This window comes from Dendrobates tinctorius, unplaced genomic scaffold (genome assembly GCF_039654945.1).
Source record: "Dendrobates tinctorius isolate UK_male_01 unplaced genomic scaffold, ASM3965494v1 ptg000056l, whole genome shotgun sequence".
Taxonomy (NCBI): Eukaryota; Metazoa; Chordata; class Amphibia; order Anura; family Dendrobatidae; genus Dendrobates; species Dendrobates tinctorius.
In genome coordinates, this window is record NW_027361724.1 from 16745096 (window position 1) to 16766749 (window position 21654).

General features: G+C 44.1%; 1 protein-coding gene across 1 annotated transcript in view; it reads right to left on the bottom strand.

The window, feature by feature from the left end:
- Positions 1 to 21654, bottom strand: part of TRAF3IP1 (TRAF3 interacting protein 1) — a 59908-nt gene that overhangs the window by 18812 nt on the left and 19442 nt on the right. Inside the window, exons 7-13 of the mRNA XM_073577556.1 lie at positions 21316 to 21391; positions 20587 to 20607; positions 18985 to 19054; positions 16925 to 17008; positions 14090 to 14222; positions 13970 to 14006; positions 12975 to 13042 (exon numbers count right to left, since the gene is read on the bottom strand). Coding sequence (XP_073433657.1) covers positions 12975 to 13042; positions 13970 to 14006; positions 14090 to 14222; positions 16925 to 17008; positions 18985 to 19054; positions 20587 to 20607; positions 21316 to 21391 — 489 coding nt within the window. The remainder of the gene's footprint in view (positions 1 to 12974; positions 13043 to 13969; positions 14007 to 14089; positions 14223 to 16924; positions 17009 to 18984; positions 19055 to 20586; positions 20608 to 21315; positions 21392 to 21654) is intronic.

Sequence of the window (21654 nt, forward strand, 5' to 3'; positions counted from 1 at the left end):
AAAGCCAGACGTGTGTCTCCATGGACACGAAGCAAAAAACTGATTTCCACCGGCAATGGGGGCGAGGGTGTATAAGGCGGAGGAGCTAACCTCTTTTTTTTCACTTAGTGTCAGCCTCCAAGCCGCAGAAGCATACACCCACAGCATCTGTGTCCCCCAATGAGGCGAAGGAGAAACATGGATTTTTGTGATACTCACCGTAAAATCCTTTTCTCCGAGACGCTCATTGAGGGACACAGGACTGTGGGTGTATGCTACTGCCGCCAGGAAGCTGACACCAAGTGAATGAAAAAAAGGTTAGCTCCTCCTCCGCCGTAAACACCCTCGCCTCGATTGCAGGCGAAACCAGTTAGGTGCAAAAGCAGTTGGAGATCACCAAAAGACAAAATCAACCTCAATGCAGGTAACAACATGTCCAGAAAACCCACCTGGTATCACAAATACATATTAATAAACAAAAAAGAGCCAAATGGCTAGCTGGGTGGGTGCTGTGTCCTCCAATGAGCGTCTCGGAGAAAAGGATTTTACGGTGAGTATCACAAAAATCCATGTTTCTCCTTCGCCTCATTGGGGACATAGGACTGTGGGACGTCCTAAAGCAGTCCCTGGGTGGGAAGTCGACTCACCGGTCCAAGCTACATGCACCTCCTGTCTAAAGGTGCGCCACCGCTGCTTGGAGAATCCTTCGACCCAGGCTTGCATCTGCGGAAGCCTGAGTATGGACATTGTAATGTTTGGAGAATGTGTGTAGGCTGGCCCAGGTTGCCGCCTTGCATACCTGTTCCGCTGATGCCTGGTGCCAAAGAGCCCAAGAGGCGCCAACTGCTCGAGTTGAGTGCGCTCTGATCCCTGCTGGAACAGCTGCTCCTCTGATGCGGTAGAATTCCTGGATCGTCATCCGAATCCACCTGGCTATGGTCGATCTTGAGGTAGCAAGTCCCTTCCTGCAGCCCATGGGGGAGCACGAACAGCGTGTCTGTCTAACGAAAGGATGCCGTCCTTGACACGTACCTCCTGAGAGCTCCCACCGGATCCAACGTATGAAGAGCCCTTTCCACACGGTGTACCGGTGCTGGGCAAAATGAGGGCAAGACAATATCCTCATTAATGTGAAACGAGGAAACAACCTTTTGCAGAAAAGGAGGGGCCGGCCTGAGAACCACCTTATCCCTGTGAAATATCAGGAACGGAGCTCGGCAAGATAGAGCTGCCAGCTCCGAGACTCGCCTGATTGAGGTTATCACCACGAGGAACACCACCTTCCAGGAAAGGTATGTCAAAGAGACATCTAGTAGTGGTTCGAATGGAGCTTCCTGGAGAACACCTAGGACCAGGTTAAGGTCCCAGGTGTCCAGAGGGGTCCTATAGGGGGGTACCAAGTGTGAAACCCCCTGGATGAAGGTCTTTACCTGCAGATTGGTAGCAATCCTGCGCTGGAACAGGACGGATAGCGAACTTGGAGCTAAACCTGAGTCTAAGCCAGACTGGAGAAAAGCCAAGATGTTGGGAATAGAGAATCTCAGTGGAGAACAACCGTAGTCCCGACACCATGTGAAGAAAACCTTCCAGGTGTGTTGGTAAATAGGTGCTGAGGCGGGCTTCCGGGCGCTAACCATTGTAGAAAATTAGGAAGGGGAAAGGGAAATTTGTGCTCACCAAAATAGTCCTGTAAGCCGGTCGTGCCTAGGGATCAAATGGCTGACCACCATGTGTTGCAAACATGAAGAGAGAAGGAAGATCCGGCACTGGAGACTTAATAAAATCCACGATAAGTTTTATTCACATAATTTCATGATAAAACCATAAAGGGGAAAACAGACCCCCCACGCCTGACGCGTTTCGAACCTTACACCAGGTTCTTCCTCAGAGACATGAAACAAAACAGTTCACAAAATGATTATAAACATTCCTAATCAGCAGAGGGACTCCACACATGTGTATAATCAAAGAGGCAGACAACTAAGCCCTCAAATCACTGGTGGAGTCACTCCCTTGCAAGAAGAAGGAAAAAAAAAAAAGGAAAAGACCAATACAACAATGGACAAGACATAGAATAAATAAAAACATGTGCAATACACACGTATAAATGCATAAATACATAGCAACTATCAAATAACAGAAAAAAAAAAAAAAAAAACCCCAAAAAAAAATAAAAAATAAAAAAATAAAAAACAGCAAAAATCTCAGCACTCAATAGAAATACATAAGATCATTTCTATAATTTAGACCTTGCGGATATCGTGCATCAAGCGCAAGTATCCAGAAGGCTTCCCGACAGTGTAGTAAATGTTCCCAGTCACCCCCTCTGGGGGGTTTCAATACCCGTTCTATTCCCTTAACTTTAAGACTGCATAAATTACCCTTGTGTATTTCAAGGAAATGTTTGGACAAGCCAGACACATTCCTACGACTGGACATAGACTCTGGATTAGAAGCGGTGATGTGCTCACTTAGTCTCCTCTTCAGGCTGCGTGTGGTACAGCCAATGTAATATAAACTGCACAATGTGCACTCTGCCATATACACTAAGTGTGTGGTGTTACAATTCATGTAGGTTTTAATTTTGTAGGTTTGTTGTGTACTAAAATTAACAAATCTATCTGTAATATCCATATAGCGGCACAAACCACACAATTTTTCACCACACTTATAATTGCCCAAGTAATTTAACCACGTAGGTTTAGTGCAATCAGACAAATACAATGAGGGGGACAAAAAATGACTCAAATTTTTAGCTCTCTTTGGAACACACCTATATCCACCAGCCAATATCTGAGATAAGACTGGATCTTGATGCAGTAAGGGAAGATGTTTATTTATGATTTTAATAACACCCTTGTAATCTGAACTGAAAGCGGTAGAAAAAGTGGGAATATTTTTATTTTGATTAGTGTGTACCATGTCATTCTGCAATAAACTACTCCTAGTTTTGTTATCCACTTTCTTAATAGCCCTGTTTAACATCCAGTTCTTATAACCCCTTTTTGATAGCCTGGTGCAAATTTTACGACGCTCGGATTCATAAAGAGCGTCATTAGAGCATGATCTTTTGGCACGGATTAATTCACCCAACGGTAAATTTCGTATCACATGTGGCGGGTGACAACTATCCGCATGCAATATGGCATTACCACTGGTATCTTTTCTATATAGGGAAGTATTTATATTCCCCGTTTTGACATCTCCCATAATTTTAACATCCAGATATGTGGCACAAATGCCATGTATTTCGTGGGTGAATTTAATATTCAAAGAATTAGTCCCAATATACTCAAAAAACTTAAGCATGCCAGGAGAGGGAGATACATCACAACGATCAAACCACAATAGGATCACGTCATCAATGTATCTCCCCCACCACAATACATTGTCTAAATAGGGATTATCCATAGTATATATATATTTGTTCTCCCAAAAGGACATATATAAGTTGGCCAGAGTAGGAGAGAATTTTGACCCTATCGGGCAGCCACACACCTGAAGATAGTACTTAGTGTCAAATTTGAAAAAATTGGTGTTCAAAAGATGTTGTAACGCCATAATGATAAATTTTTTAAGATCAGAACTGAAATTACTTTCTTCAGTCAAAATGGTGGAAACAGCAGATAATGCCAAATCATGAGGTATACATGAATATAGAGCAACAACATCACATGTTATCCATGTGTGGTGAGGCCCCCATGCAACCTCCTGAAGTGCCTGCAGAAGCTGTTTGGTGTCTCTAATGTGACCTGGTGTTTTCAAAACCAAAGGTTGTAATTTTCTGTCTATCCACTCGGAGAGTTTTTCATTAACCCCTCCAATATCGGCCACTATGGGCCTGAAAGGTGGAGGAAACACGCCTTTATGAATTTTGGGTAAGGCGTGAAATACAGGACACACTGGTTTATCCACATATAAAAAAATCAGCCATGCGCTTGTCCAATACTCCCAAAGCAAGACCCTCCTGCAAAATCACAGATAAACCCTGCTGAATACAGCTTGTAGGATCATTGTTGAGAGGATGATATGTATTAATATCAGATAACATGGATAAAATTTCATTGCGATATAGTAGTGAGTCTAGAATCACCACTGACCCCCCTTTGTCTGATTGGCGGACCACTATATGTTGGTTCTTACTTAGTAAATGAAGCGCATGCTGCTCAATTACAGATAAATTCATACAAGACTGCACATCTGAATCCAACAGAGATTTAACATCACGTTCTATTGCCCTCTGGAAAGTATCCATAATGGGCACTCTAGATATCAGGGGATAAAAAGTGGGGTTAGATATCTGTACATTTGTGTCACATTGTACTGCTGTATGTTGATTTGTGTTCTCCAAACTAGACAACATGTCAAACAAAATTTGATCTCTAACAGGAGCAGCAAGTGGCAACAAATCAACATTGTTTGAACTCAAGGATGATATATCAGAAAATTGATTACCAATACCAAAATCAGGAGTAAAGAAATGTCTCTTAACTGTTAATAATCGCACGAATCGATTGACATCACATAATGTTTGAAACAAATCCCCTCTACATGTAGGAACAAAGGAAAGTCCTCTCTTCAAAACGCTCAGCTGAGCTTCACTCAGTATGGTAGCTGAAATGTTTATAACTGTAAACTCATCAGACGCAGCAATGTTACCGTTTATTTCCTCCAATGATTCACATTCCGCAGACCATATTGATGCTTTCTTCTTACGTCGACGTCCACCTCGCCTTGTTTTCTTTGATCGTTTTTTGCATGTGATGTTAAAGGTAACACCCGATTAGAGTCCATTGAACCCTCAGAAGTAGTAGGTGAATTAAAAGACTGTTCACATGAGGAAAAACTGACGTTGTTACTACGGAATGATTGATTCCTCTTGAGAATAGATCTAGGCTTATACGGAGTGAATTGTTTCCAAGCATAAACCATATTAGAGTCATAGTCCCTGCGATCACGCAGGAACTTATTTTTCTTGGACTTGGTAATGCCGCTTTCCAAATTATCAATATTAGCATGTAATCATGTCATTTGATAGTTGCTATTTATTTATGCATTTATACGTGTGTATTGCACATGTTTATATTTATTCTATGACTTGTCCATTGTTGTATTGGTCTTTTCCTTTTTTTTTTTTTTCCTTCTTCTTGCAAGGGAGTGACTCCACCAGTGATTTGAGGGCTTAGTTGTCTGCCTCTTTGATTATACACATGTGTGGAGTCCCTCTGCTGATTAGGAATGTTTATAATCATTTTGTGAACTGTTTTGTTTCATGTCTCTGAGGAAGAACCTGGTGTAAGGTTCGAAACGCGTCAGGCGTGGGGGGTCTGTTTTCCCCTTTATGGTTTTATCATGAAATTATGTGAATAAAACTTATCGTGGATTTTATTAAGTCTCCAGTGCCGGATCTTCCTTCTCTCTTCATGTTTGCTAACCATTGTAGCAACCACCTTGCGTCCGAACCCAGCCTGGGTCAGAATCCAAGATTCAACGGCCAAGCTGTCAAACACAGGGCCCCTGAGTTCGGGTGGTAGATCGGGCCCTGGGAAAGTAGGTCTGGGTGCTCTGGCAGCCGCCAGGGAACGTCGGCGAGTAGCTGCACCAGGTCTGCGTACCACGCCCGACGAGGCCAATCTGGGGCCAGTAGAATCACTGGAACCCCTTCTGCCTTGATCTTCTTGATGACCCACGGAAGTAGTGGCAGCGGGGGAAATAGGTATGGGAGGCAAAACTGGTTCCATGGCAGAACCAACGCATCCACGGCGATTGCCTGCGGGTCCCGGGACTGAGCGACAAATGCGGGCACCTTGGCGTTCACCCTGGAGGTCATCAGGTCCACATCCGGCGTTCCCCAAAGTTGGCAAATTTGCAGGAAGACCTCGGGGTGTAGTGACCATTCCCCGGACGCAAGACCCTGCCGGCTGAGGAAGTCTGCCGCCCAGTTCTCTACGCCCGAGATGTGGACTGCCGATATCACCGAGTGGTTCCTCTCGGCCCAGTGAAGGAAGTGCCCCACCTCGTCCATGGCTGCCCTGCTGATGATTTATGTAAGCCACGGCCGTGGCGTTGTCTGATTGAATCCGGACGAGGCGGCCTGCTAGAAGATGATGAAAGTGTTGCAGAGCCAGCTGGATCGCTCGTATCTCTCACAAGTTGATCGGGAGGCGTGCCTCCTGCGGCGACCACCGTCCCTGGGCCGTGTGATGGCGACAAACTGCTCCCCAGCCGATGAAACTGGCGTCGGTTGTGACCACCAACCAATGGTCCGGGGGAAAAGGGAGGAACTGACTGTCCACCACCCAAATTCCTGTCTGACCTGCACGGACAACCGACATCGGTGGTCGAGTGTAAATGGGTTCTTGTCCAATGATGCCAAGAGGGCATGCTGCAGGGGGCGAAGATCGAGTTGGGCAAATGGAATTGTTTCCATTGCTGCCACCATCTTCCCTAAGACCCTCATGTAAAAACGAATGGTATGAGGGACTGGTTGGCGAAGTACCTGGACTCCCTGCCGAAGAGCTAGGGCCTTGTCCAGAGGGAGAATTACCAACCCTCGGGAGGTGTCGAAGATCATCCCTAGAAAGGAAATCCTCTGAGCTGGAACAGGGGATGATTTCTTCAGATTGACCAACCATCCTAAGCGGGAAAGAGTATCTAGCGTGATGTTGACGCTCTCCTCGCATGCTCGATATGAAAGGCCTTTGATCAAAAGGTCATCTAAGTAAGGCAAGACGACTATGCCCCAGCGGTGCAGGATGGCCATGACGACCGCCATGACCATTGTGAACACTCTGGGGGCGGTAGCTAGCCCGAAGGGGAGGACTGCAAACTGAAAGTGTAGGTCGTTGATAGCGAAGCATAAAAATTTCTGATGTGGAGAGAAAATGGGAATGTGCAGGTACGCGTCTTGGATTTCAATAGAACCCAAATATTCTCCCTGTCCTATGGCAGCTATGACCTAGCGGAGAAACTCCATCCGGAAATGTCTGACCCTGACAAATCTGTTAAGAAGCTTTAGGTCCAGAATGGGCCTGACAGTCCCGTCCTTTTTGGGGACCGTGAACAGGTTGGAATAGAAACCCTGAAATCTTTTGTTTTACGGTACGGGGATGACAACACCGTTTTGCCGGAGCAATTCGATGGCCTTGAAGAAAGCCTGTGCCCGGGTTTCCATTTTGGGAGAACGAGAAAAAAAAAAATCATCTTGGGTTGTGCTTGACAAAGTCTAACTTGTACCCTGAGGATACCAGCTCCCTTACCCATGTGTTGTGTACGACGGAGAGCCAGACATGGCGAAACCAGAGTAGGCGACCGCCTACTCTGCTGGTGTCGCCAGGAACTTGCCTCGAGTCATTTGGCTGAAGATCTTTGGGACCTAAGTCCCCTTGATCTGGGCTGTTGGGATCGCATTCTCCCCAATGGGTTGGCTCTATATGAGATTTGACGATTCCTGTCCTGGTTGGGGCGACCTGAAACGGCGGGGTTGGTTGCTGCAGTCCACCCGGGGTTGCGAAAGGACCGAAACCATGTCTGAAGCTGGTGACGAAAAAGGCTGTTTAGCCCTTTGATGAGGGAGAAAATTGCTCTTGCCCCCTGTGGAGTCAGAGATAAGCTGGTCCAACTTCTCACCGATAGGCGGCCGATCTGATAAGGTAAAGAAGTTAAGGACTTCTTGGAGGTTGAATCTGCACGCCAAGTTCTCAACCACAGAGCCCTCCTAATAGAAATTGCATTTGCGGCAGTGAGTGCTGCGCAGCTAGCCGCATCCAAAGATGCATTAATCAAATAGTCTGCAGCCAACGCAATCTGATTAGCAATCTCTGCTACCTCCGCAGGCAGGTCCATACCCTGCAAGGCTCTGTTTAATGATTCAGACTAAGAAACCATGGCCTTGGCTACCCAAGTTGCTGCGAACAAGGGAGAGAGAGTGCTGAACTTGACGCCTCAAATACTGAGCGAGCCAGGCTCTCTATGAGACGGTCAGTGGGATCCTTGATAGAGGAACCATTAGGTATGGACAACAGGGTCTTAGAGGCCAAGCGCGACACGGGTGGATCTACCGTTGGGGATTCCGCCCACTTTTTACGGAGATCAAGAGCAAACGGGTATCTTGCCTCGAGCACTTTCTGGCCTGAAAAACGCTTGTTTGGCTGTTTCCTGTGTCGTTGTACTATGTCGTCAAACTCTGGGTGAGTAGAAAATACTCTATGAGGCCACTTGACTCGCTTAAATGACACCTTGTGCCCAGGGTGGATTGTCAATCCCCAGGGTCTGGTTGACGGCCTCGGTGAGGCTGTCCACTGTTTCCTGGTAACCCGGAGTAATTAAGTCAAGGGGCTCGTCGAGTCGTAATCTGAGCTTTGCTCGTTATCGACTTCTAGCATGGGCGAGCGAGAGGCAGAGCTCACGGATGCCGAGGCACCGGACAGACTGGGAGACGCTGTGCGGGTTCGTTTCCCCTGCGTCTGCCTAGTGTGAGAGCGGCCCCTGCAGGCCGGAGGCTCCTGTGAGGTGGAGAACCACTCTAAGACAGGCGAGCCGCTATCGCTGCCCCTATCTGGGGCTCGAAGGGACTCGATTGCTCTCGTAAGCGATGCCATGGACTGCGACAGAGCCCATTCCGCCAGCCAGTCTCCCATGCCGGTACTGGCCCGGCCTCAAGCTGCTTAGCGGCTGCAATCTGACGAGGGCATGCAAATTCAGCTTAGACTGGCTGTTGACCTGTGTGCATGCAGGAAGGCGGACCGACAGGAGGTGCACGCAGTATACAGAAACGTGTGCGTCTTAGCATTTTTAGACATGGTGGCCTGGTGATATGCCTGCAGTGGGGGGTACAAAAACGCTTAGCCTCTGGCAAAAACAGAGGGTGGCCTTCCTCCTTCGGGGGTAGCACTTACCCACAGTCCTGTGTCCCCAGTCCTGGATCCCCCTTAGGTGTCCAGCCTGCCGAACAGCTGCTCCCTTTTTCAAAAAGTGCGCCTCGGCATGTGGGTGGGCCCGCCAAAAGAAGAGGCGCCGCCGGTGACTTCATGTGGGCGGAGCTTCTGCCCGCAGCCTAACGCTGGCTGAAGCCGGGGACTAAATCTCGAGGCTCCGGGGGCGGGTCCTCCGGAAGTAGACGCATCGCGAGGGGCGGGACTTCCGCCCATGGCCTAGTGCCGGCAGAAGCAGGGAACTAAATTTTCAGCACCCGCCTGGACACGGGGGCGGGACCGCCAGAAGCAGGGGCCTGGGCAGGAAATGGCGCTGCCGACCATTACAGCTGTGGGGGCGCATGCTGGCGCCCGTACTCGTGCTGCAGCCCGGGGATGCCAGAAAAAATGGGGCCACCAGCTATGCTGACCCTGGGGGTCTACAGGAGCCCTCCCAGCCCACCTCCTTCCACGCCTCACCCCTGGAAGTTCCAGCTGATCCTCAGGTTGGGGGGGGGAGGGTAGCATTGAAAAATCAAGGACGGTGCAGGCACCCTAACTCCATCCTCCCTCCAAGGGATGAGGAGAGGGACCGTCCGCCTCCTTCCACCACCGCATTCTTTGCATTGGTGGTGCAGTGGGGGCCACACGGACTGTACTTGTGCCTCTGTACAGCCTAGGGTTTCAATACCTTAGGGTGGTCAGGGCTAAGTCCGGCATCATGTCCCACGTTGCGGGAGAGGATACGTGGAGGCGACACTCCACGTGCTCGCCCGTTGTTGGTTTGGGGAGATCGGACCCTTTCCATAGGGTCCGTCGCCCCGGTCTCATCTTCATGGAAAAATAGAAAAAAAAAAAAAAAAAGGTCTGGAAAAAGACCAGACGTGTGTGCCTCCTAGGACACTAAGCATGAACTGGTTTCGCCTGCAGTCGAGGCGAGGGTGTATACTGCGGAGGAGGAGCTAACCTTTTTTTCATTCACTTAGTGTCAGCCTCCTGCCGGCAGTAGCATACACCCACAGTCCTGTGTCCCCCAATGAGGCGAAGGAGAAATAGGGGTCTTCACACTCTCAGTGAAAGTGATGATATTTCACATTGTCGTCTGTTGATGCTTGTATCCCGTACAAACTCTATGCTGTTTTTGTGTTTGGCCACCGTACCAAAAAGAAGAGACACGGCTCAAAAGAACCGACTTTAAATTGGGTTTTGGTTGATCCTGCAGGTGGAAGAAGCACCACATTCCAGCAATGTGGACCTCAAAAACATTTCTAGAATTCGACCTTTTCTTACTTTTGACTCTGCAAAAACTCTTACTATTTCTCTTATTCATTCTCGTCTCGACTATTGTAACTCTCTTCTAATCGGTCTCCCTCTTACCAAACTCTCCCCTCTCCAATCTGTCTTGAATGCTGCAGCTAGGATCATATTCCTCACCAATCGTTACACCGATGCCTCTACCTTGTGCCAGTCATTACACTGGCTACCCATCCACTCCAGAATTCAGTATAAACTTATTACCCTCACCCACAAAGCTCTCCATGGTTTAGCACCACCCTACATCTCCTCCCTTGTTTCAGTATACCACCCTACCCGCGCCCTCCGTTCTGCTGACCTGAGGCTAGCATCCTCAATAATCAGAACCTCACACTCCCGTTTCCAAGACTTTACTCGTGCTGCGCCAATTCTTTGGAATGCACTTCCCAGGTCAAAACGATTAGTCCCCAATCCCCACAATTTTAAGCGTGCCCTGAAAATGCATTTATTCAGACTGGCCTATCGCCTCAACACATTAACCTAATCTATCCCTGTGTGGCACAGTCAAAAGTTTTACCATAACCAGGTTCCCCGCATCATGTTCCCACATGCTTTATGCATCCATTAGCCCTCTGCATCTGTACTGTTACACACTTAACATTATGGCTGGTCCATACAATCAGGGCAACTGTTACCACCCACCTTTCGTGTCTACCTCTTTCCTCAGACTGTAAGCTTGCGAGCAGGGCCCTCATTCCTCTTGGTATTTGTTATAATCTATGTGATTACTGTTATGCTGTAATGTCTATTGTCTGTACAAATCCCCTCTGAAATGTAAAGTGCTGTGGAATATGTCAGTGCTATAGAAATAAAATTTATTATTATTATAAGGATAATTTGCTACTTTAAGGCTTTTATTCAGCTTGTCCTATGAGGTGATGTGTAACTGTTGAATGGGTTACTATGTGCTCTTACATATGCATTATTGGTTAATATGTATCTCTTTTATATGGGACACTATATGTGCTCCTGCACAAGCCCTGTTAGGCAAGATGTCATATTTTACAATTATATGGGATATTATACGTGTTCTTTCACATGCCTTATTAGTAGTGATGAGCGAGTATACTCGTTGCTTGGGTTTTCCCGAGCATGCTCAGGTGTCCTCCGAGTATTTTGGCGTGCTCGGAGATTTAGTTTGTGTCGCCGCAGCTGCATGATTTGTGGCTGCTGGACAGCCTGAATACATGTGGGGATTCCCTAACCAACAGGCAACTCCCACATGTATTTAGCCTGTCCAGCAGCCACAAATCATGCAGCTGCGTCGACACAAGCTAATTCTCCGAGCACGTCAAAATACTTGGAGGACACGCAAGCATGCTCAGGAGAACCCGAGCAACGAATATACTCGCTCATCACTACTTAATAGACATTATATAATTATTACATGGGTTACTACATGTGCTTTATACACGCCTCATTAGCTAATATGCGATTGTCACATGATCTACTACTATACTAGTCACTGATGTTCTTTCTCTAATGCTGCTATGTGGTGCGATCGACTGGCTAATTTGTATATTTACATGTTTTATATTTTTTTCAATAAAATTGTATATGTTAAATAAATAAAAACCCTTTTTCTTACTTCCTTTTTTTTTTTTTTTTAACAATTTTTTTTATTTAGTGTTGTATGTTTTGGTGCTTAACCTCAATAAACAGTCCTATATTCTAGAGTACGGTCCTATTATTCCACATTTCTTGTACTCAGGGTTGTTGCTAATATTTCCTTCTAGGACATGAGTGTCAGGATCGCTGTGTGTGAAAGGTGAGTATCGTGCGCTGCGTCGCTACTGCATCGCTGTGAGATCTGCCTGTGTGACGGCTCACTAGCGATCATTTAGCGATGCACCAGCGATCCTGACCGGGTCATATCGCTAAATGTAAAGGGACCTTTAGTCTATGGATAAGGGATAGATGCTGATAAGGGGGACATATATCACCAAGCTTTATTATGCAGTTCGAACTCCCTGAGCATTTTGGCTGCACAGGCGAGATCTCAAATACGTAGTTTCATGGAGAGCATAAAATAATGTTCACTCTAAGCTTATTATATTTTATTGTTAACAGCCAGCACTTATTCAGAAGGGTTCCTGTATATATAAGGTTAATAAAACCTGACATCTGTACTGTTCAAGACCCTTTTTTATTGAAGTCAGATTTTCAGGGAAGTAATATAATATATACATTTACATACATTTCCTTGCAAATCTAACTTCAAGAAGCGTGGCTGCAAGGGTTACAAGCTTTTTACATTTGCTCTATGAAGATTCATTAAACCAATCTTCCTCCATGTATAAGATAGAGATCGTCTCTCCATAAATCAAAAATACATGTGTTTGCTGCTTAGATAGTCGATCCTCAGCAGCAGTATCAAATCGATTTCTCTCGGGAAAAAGAAAAACACACAAAAGGTCTAACGAATCGCTCTTGGAGGTGACCTGGACAAGGCACAACTATTCCTGAGCGGATACAACCACTGCTCCTGTATAATGCCTAGGGAAGACAAAAGTCAGGCGTTCCTTTATGTATTCGTATCGGCGTAAAACTGTCTGGATCATGGTAAAAAAAACACCAACTTTCTACCATAAAAAGACATGTTAGATCCATAGTTGTAAATATGAAACACATTTTTACTTATGAAAATGCATTTCTTAGAACACCATATATCAGAAGATCCTAGAGATTTTGCAAGTCATATAAAATGTAGAAATCAGAATAAATGGGATTAGGCTCAGCTTTAACATGAAATTCAGTTCTGGTTCCCACCTTACTGGCAGCATCATGCTGGGTCTCATAGTCCTTCTTGGTTTCTAAGATTTTCTTAACAAGACTACCTGAAAAGCATGGAATGAAAATGTCAGCAATTACAGAATGAACGTAAAACAAGAATTTATGCTGTTGCTGTAAGTCAGTTTCCACGTGGTATTTTGACTCCATTATTTCCTGATTGAACAGCACTAAAGTCACCGAATATTCCCAAACAGGTCATGACTGATTAGTAGTAATGATCTGCACTGTATTACTTCTCCACAATAGAGAGATCAATATCAGAGTGGTGCAGGTCCAATATCCAGGGGGAAAAAGGCCCCTTGAGAAAGCGGCCCTGCGCTGCCGCGAAACGCGCGTCGGGGTGCACCACATCTCCCGCTGCTTCCCTGCCTCCTCTCCCTGGTAAGCTTGGGCACTTTATTATTCTTAAACGGGCATTGTTGCTACTTTTGATATTGGGACACCGTGCAATAAGGCTCTATCTATGGAGCCTAAATTACTATGGCAGCTGCTATATATGTTGATTGTTTCTCTGTACTAGCCCATATACTTGCCATAATATCGACCATCTGATGATCTGATATGGGGTATTAATGAGGGTACGAGTAACCAGGGTTAGGTTTTCTGCATTTTCACTGGTCTTGTAATTTTTGATATTGTTGTTAGTACCTTACTAAATAAAAATTAATTTTATTAATCCACTTTTGAGGACACTATTTGGCTCCCCTTTTTTTCTCCTGTTCTCTATCTTATAAAAAGAGTATAAGAGCTGTTCTGCAGTACCAAGCAGCAGCCACTACACATTGAATGGAGTTGTGCAGCTCCATAGAATGCATTCTACATACAGAGCAAATAACAGCTAATCGGAGAGACTTGTGGGTGACGAACCTCCACTGACCCGATACAGATAACATCATGGTTTAAGCTGGTGATGAAATATCTATAATCATATCTAGATCTATACCATCCACATGTATTGAACTACAACTCACCGTGCTTCTCATCTCCTGGGAGATCCAGTTCTGGCTCCTGAAAAGAGAAACCAGGCACGATTTGTTTTAGTGTAGCTAGAGGATGTATCACAGAACACAGTGTTACAGTCTGACACCTACCAGATCCATTTTAGGCATCTCTGACAACTGAGGAGAAGCTTCTTCCACCACAAACTCATTGTCATCATCATCGCCACCGTCATCTTTCTGCTTGTCAGCAATCACATTGGATACACCTTTTCCACTGCTGACCCTATGCAACAACATAAAATGTATATATATCATATTAGAAATGTGAGTATTGTAACACATCATCATTCTCCATATAGTGCAAAAACCTTGGCACACAAAATTCAAATGAAACTCAAATGAGTATAGACCAAAGTTTATTGATTCCAAAATATCATAAAGACCAATATTCCACAGAAATTTTTTTTCGACGTTTCGGCTATAGCGCCTTTTTCAAGAACTTATCTGCAGAGTAAACGATACATGCACTCATTACAAAAGAAATATACAGTTAAGTACTAATCGTACAAAAATAATGAATCATAATTAACACAAAATAATGACTCAATACATTGAGTGTCATATCCATTTAAATAGTCAATATGGACCCAGAGTAATACCTGTGGAAATAATAATCCATGGACATCAGAGTCAAATTCATCATACATGTCACTTAGGTGTGGAATGCCTTATGAAGAGAAAAGAAAAATCATATTGAATAATTTGATACAAAAAGACATAGTGCGTCACCAGGAAAAGTTTACCAGGTGTACAATGAAATATATAAAAGTAATATGCTCCATATAAGTGATTGCAAAAAGGATCCTAATCTCATTCTTGTTCCATATGAATGATTGCAAAAAATTGCAAGAGGGCATCCTAATAAAAATACATTGTGTGTTCTACCTTGTCCATTATATGTATTATATTGTAAGGCTTTTTGAAACTTGTGGTTCTCCTCCAGTGTATGCAATGTAGGTTATGTTTTTTCTTTTGTTTTTTCTTTTATTGTTTGGTATTAAAATATTGGTGGAAATAATTATCATAGCTTTTTCATATACATTTGTATGCCTTTTGTTTATTATTTTATATGATCTCATTTAAATATTTTTTTGTCTTTTCTTGTCTTTTTTAGTTTGATAATGCACGTGGGAAATGATCCTTATCCTGATATGTCGGATGGTGGTGACGGCTTTAAACTCTCCCTTCTTTTATATCAGTTCCCTGTTCGAGTTCGGCATTCCCCTGTAAGCCTGCTTGCGTCACAACCATTCGGCTTCTCACTTCGGCTTTTTCCGGTATACGCCGACGGCGCATGCGCAGTTCTCTCTGCGGGAACTGACTCTTACCCCTGAAGTCTTTAGCTTCTCCGATATGAGAGCCGTGTTCTCTCATGGCAGAGACGGACCACACCGCACGGGTCACCATGGAGCATGTGCATGCAATCCACGGACTTTAAAATAGGTATGCTTGGAATAAGTTATATCGGGATAAGGGACGTCTATAGAGCGCACCATGTATTTGGATCAGGTTTCTCTTTTTGCAGCTATTCATGTGGAGTATAGCGCTTTCACATGTTGTATGGTATATTCATAGAACGCACAATGTATTTTTATTAGGATGCCCTCTTGCAATTTTTTGCAATCATTCATATGGAACAAGAATGAGATTAGGATCCTTTTTGCAATCACTTATATGGAGCATATTACTTTTATATATTTCATTGTACACCTGGTAAACTTTTCCTGGTGACGCACTATGTCTTTTTGTATCAAATTATTCAATATGATTTTTCTTTTCTCTTCATAAGGCATTCCACACCTAAGTGACATGTCCATGGATTATTATTTCCACAGGTATTACTCTGGGTCCATATTGACTATTTAAATGGATATGACACTCAATGTATTGAGTCATTATTTTGTGTTAATTATGATTCATTATTTTTGTACGATTAGTACTTAACTGTATATTTCTTCTGTAATGAGTGCATGTATCGTTTACTCTGCAGATAAGTTCTTGAAAAAGGCGCTATAGCCGAAACGTCGAAATTTTTTTCTGTGGAATATTGGTCTTTATGATATTTTGGAATCAATAAACTTTGGTCTATACTCATACTCATTTGAGTTTCATTTGAATTTTGTGTGCCGAGGTTTTTGCACTATATTCAGTATTGGATTTTACCTGATATAACAGTGAGCACCCCGTTTATCTTTATACATCATCATTCTCCGTAACGCCATCCGGCTAATTACAGGACATCGAGGCCGTGGACTTGCTGTATGTAGCTGCTGTCAGGGCACAGTGGCGCGTGTGATGCTAATTGCACACTGCAATCCAGAGTAGTTCTCAATGTAGAAATTAATACTTTTAACCCTTCGTTCTCCAACTAATACGTCATGACATGGGTCGGGACCTGAGCCTGTCACACCCAGGGCAGGTGCTGATTGTGTTATACAAATGAAGGTGGCCTGCCAATTTTTGGTCGCCGCACCTCCCACAAAGTATGCAAAAAAAAAAAAGAAAGAAAAAAAGAAAACAAAAAATGTCATATTACCCCAAAATAGTACTATTGAAACAAGCCCTCATATGACTATGTTGTTGGAAAAATATAGTTCTTGGCTCTTAGATAAAGAGGAGAAAATTAAAAAGCCAAAATTAGCTTAAAGGGGTCAATTAATATTGTATATTGAGTTTCTCACTAACTAGCCCTAAACTTGTCCTGTTTTCATGAATGCACAGATAATTATTGTCAGTTCATCAGGTGTTTCTATAGGTGTTCTAACCTTGACGTGTAGAGGATTCCTGAAGGCTGGCATTGAGAAGCAGGGCTGTCTATAGTTACTATACAATGCAGGTTATTTGCATATGGAAGAACGCAGGCCAAGACAAAGCTTCTGATCCAGACACTGAGAACTGAAAGCTATGCCTCGGTCACCTACCCACCTTTCTGGAGCGACGACTTCAGCACTGGCTTGACGTCTGACTCTTGGTGGTGCAGGTCGGGCACTTCCAGGTCGTGGGATTTTTCTACAACAAAGAATGAAGCAGAAATAAAGCAGAAAAAATAAGCAGAAAGACGACACTTGTATCCCTGATAGACATAATTATTTATTATGCTTATATAGCGCCATCATAATCCGCAACACTTTACAGACATTATACTCACTGTCCCCATTGGGGCTCACAATCTAGATTCCCTATCAGTATGTCTTTGGAGTGCTGGAGGAAACCGGAAAACCAGGAGGAAACCCACGCAAACATGGGGAGAAGATACAGACTCCTTACAGATGTCCTTGGGGGGGTTTCTGGCGCCACAAAGAAACAGTGCTAAGTACTGAGCCACTGTGCTAACTAGACATACTTATTATGAACTAGCTGAAGAGCCCGGCGTTGCCCGGGCAGAGTAACTAACTGTGGGTTAGTTATAACAAATTATAATGATTATATTGCACATAAAAACATTTCACATCATATATTCAACACTACAGATTTGCAACACAAATTAACTAAACGATTACCCAAGTATTGATAGTATTTTATTTTCAACTCATTCAAGAGCCTTTTGATAAATAACATTTTTGGTTTTTCCTTTCGGTGCAAAGATGAACAGATTTTTGGCAGTTCTAACTCTTGAACAGACCACGTAAAGTTGACCATGAGAAAGCATGGAGATTGCAAATCGATCCCTACTACTTTCAAGGACTGTCCCTGAGCATTGTTAATGGACATTGCAAATAGCAGTTGAACTGGAAACTGGAGGCGTTTAAAATCAAAAAACAAATCAGATGGAATGAGTGGAGTTCTTGGAATGAAAATTTTCTCTCCTTTGGCACATCCTGTTTCTGAGCTGTGTATCTATCCCTATCCTGTGTGATAATGTCTGCTGAGCTGTGTACCTAATCCTCTCCTGTGTGATAATGTCTGCTGAGCTGTGTACCTAATCCTCTCCTGTGCGATACTTTCTGCTGAGCTGTGTATCTAATCCTATCGTGTGCTACTGACTGCTCAGCCGTGTATCTAATCCTATTCTGTGTGATACTGTGTATCTAATCCTATCCTGTGTGATACTGTCTGCTGAGCTGTGTATCTAATCCTATCCTGTGTGATACTGACTGCTGAGCCATGTGTCTAATCCTATCCTGTGTGATACTGACTGCTGAGCCGTGTATCTAATCCTATCCTGTGTGATAATGTCTGCTGAGCTGTGTACCTAATCCTCTCCTGTGCGATACTTTCTGCTGAGCTGTGTATCTAATCCTATCGTGTGCTACTGACTGCTCAGCCGTGTATCTAATCCTATTCTGTGTGATACTGTGTATCTAATCCTATCCTGTGTGATACTGTCTGCTGAGCTGTGTATCTAATCCTATCCTGTGTGATACTGACTGCTGAGCCATGTGTCTAATCCTATCCTGTGTGATACTGACTGCTGAGCCGTGTATCTAATCCTATCCTGTGTGATACTGGGCTCCCCCTGCAGTCTGTGTCAGAGGGTGGTCTGTGTTGGCACGGTAATAAATTATGTTATTTCCAGCTTTACAGAAGGACGATAACACCATAGAAATGATAAGAATAATAGGCAAAATTGTTTGGTGAATTGCAACGCGCGGGGTTAAAATGTCGCCTCACAACATAACCTATGACGCTCTCGGGGTCCAGACGTGTGATTGTGCAAAATTTTGTGGCTGTAGCTGCGACGGTGCACATGCCAATCCCGAACATCCACACATACATACATAGATACACACACTTTTTCCCCATTATATACCTAGGGGAAAAATTGTTTGGTGAATTGGAATGCGCGGGGTTAAAATTTCACCTCACAACATAGCCTATGACGCTCTCAGGCTCCAGACGTGTGACTGTGCAAAATTTTCTGGCTGTAGCTGTGACGGTGCAGATGCCAATCCCGGACATACACATATACACACACACACACACACACACACACACACACACATTGAGCTTTATATATTAGATAGATTACAAATCCGGGGATTTACCTTTGCGCTGCAACACTTGTCTCCGCAATATCATGACTTTCCGAATTGTGCAACTCTGAAACTCCAGCTTCTAAAGAAAAGGAAATCAACAGGTGCACACTGTTACATGGTAATAGATGCACTAACTTATGCAATTTTTATTTTCTTGTTTCTTTTAAAAAAGTGAATTAAAAGTTATATTTTAACGGTCTTTAGTTAGGGATCAGTTGCCAATCGGCAAAATGTTATTAAAGTTATTGCCCTACACTGACTGAATGGACAGCGATTTTTGTGTCTTTACAGACGACACAGACTTACATCTGCACTAGCAAAAAACTGTACTGATGAGAACAGAGATAAGCCCCTAATGTCACACTACCCAGGTCCGGCGTCCACCTGGATCCTCCATGGCAGCGGTCATTTCTGTGCTGGCCATGTTTGACCTGGCATCCTGGGTGTCTCTGCCACTTACAAATCCCCGCAATAACATGACGCTGCAAGGCCCTAGTAAAGGGCATAGGAGTCCAAGATGCCAGGTGGTAGATTATTGGCCTAGGAGAGAACATGGCCCTAGTCTAGCTGCCACAAAGGACTGAACTAGACACAGGACCAGGGTAATGTGACTCCTTTTGCACATTCCTAGATGATGAGGATAATAATAATCTATAGAGAAACAACCATTGGCCCTCAATATCTAATCGGTTGCTGTACATACATCACATAGGAGACACAGGCTGCTGTATATACATCACATTGTATTCACTGAGATTACTGTATAGACATCACATTGTAAACACAGACTGCAGTATATACATCACATAGGAAACACAGACTGCAGTATATACATCACATAGGAGACACAGGATGCTGTGTATACATCATATTGGATTCATTTAGACTGATTTATCTACATCACATAGTAAACAGAGACTGCTGTGTATACATCACCTTTAAAATTACTTTGTTTGGAGTGCTTCATTTTCAATCAATGCAATTGTTTGCATTAAATATGTAAGAAAATGATTTTGATGTATTACGATAGTGTGTGTGGCTGTATTTTGTAGGATGTATGTCTGCGGTATACATTGGTGACAGCAGCTCTATGACACTGCCCTCTTATCTAATGATTTCCATCGATCAATCAAAAGATCACACTCCCATCTTGATTCTTTCTTCACCGCTGATCTGGTTCCCCTAAACCAGGGGTGGGGAACCTCAGGCCCTAGGGCCATTTATGAACCTCGATGACCTTTTATCAGGCCCCCGAGCAGATTCTCAGGGACTGCATTCTTGGGCAGGGAGTTGTATTTTGATTGCCACAATCTCATTAATTTCTTCCTGCTTTGTTAGCACACACACGCAGTGTTCACTACTGAACATTGGAGGGTATGCAATGAAAGATTAAGTCCTGACACCAGTGCCAGAGTCAGGATGTACTTTGTGGGCGGAGTTTGTACGGCCCCCGAAGGATGGTATAAATATCCAAATGGCCCTTGGCAGAAAAAAGATTCCCCACCCCTGTCCTAAACCCTCTCCTCCTAATATCTTTATATAACGAAGGGGAATGTGGCAGGTTTTCTTTATTTGCATATTGGACAAGTTATTACTGCTGAGGGATCTTACCTTCGTCACTGGCAGCGTCTCCTGTAAAGTGAATAAAAAGTAACCATTACAATCCTGTAACTTTGCGCTAAGTTTGAAAAGCTAGGTGGAACATTAGAAGCGGTGATGTAGATTTAATAAAAAACTGGAAATCCATGCAATGTAAACATTTAAAGTGTTGTTCCACTACTTTTATATAGATGAGATATCCTTATGATAGGTTATCAAGATCAGATTAGTGGGGGTCCAGCACCCCACGAGTCAGCTGTTTACAGTGCTGTGGATGCAGGTTGTTAGCATTTACGGAGCTAAACAGCACAGCGCCATTCACTGTAGAGTGGCGGCTGTTCGGCACTGCAGATCTGTTCTTATTACTGATGAGCAAACGTGTTCGGTTAATTTGTTATCCAAGGGTCTTCGGCATGCTCGGGACATATGTTCGAGTCCGGCGGCTGCATGTCTCGAGGCGGTTCAACAGCTGCAACACAGGCGGGAGATTGACTGTTTGTTAGACAATCCCTGCACATGTTACGGCTGTCGAATAGTCGTGAGACATGCAGCCGCGGGAACTCGAACATATGCATCGAGCACGCCAAAGTCACTTGGTTAGCACCCGAACATGCTTGGATAACACCACTAGTTCCTATTTATTCAAGCTGAGAACACCTGACCGCGGGGGATAGCTGGTGTTGGGCCCTCACCAATCTTATAGTATTTTCAGTATTTGCTACTAATAGACCAACCCCTCACCGCTAGGTTTTGCTGGTCTTCTCTCTCGAAGTTTTGAGGCTGATGGTCGTGAAGTTTTGGATTGGGCAAGGGGCTTCTAAAATAAAAAAAAAAAAAATTAAATTATCGAAAACTGTTGCAATGCCAAAACCTTACAACTATAATTTCTGCACGAACATAGGGGAACTGGGAGACTGTCAACATGCCAACTATGATCTAGATTTGCCGACAGCATCTGATAATTAATCTACCTCTTCTCCAGCTGGAGAGGGCTCCACGGACAATGAAAAGACAAAACACAATAATTACAAATTACAGGATACAAAGAAATAGCCACAGAACGCAAACGGATATCAGATG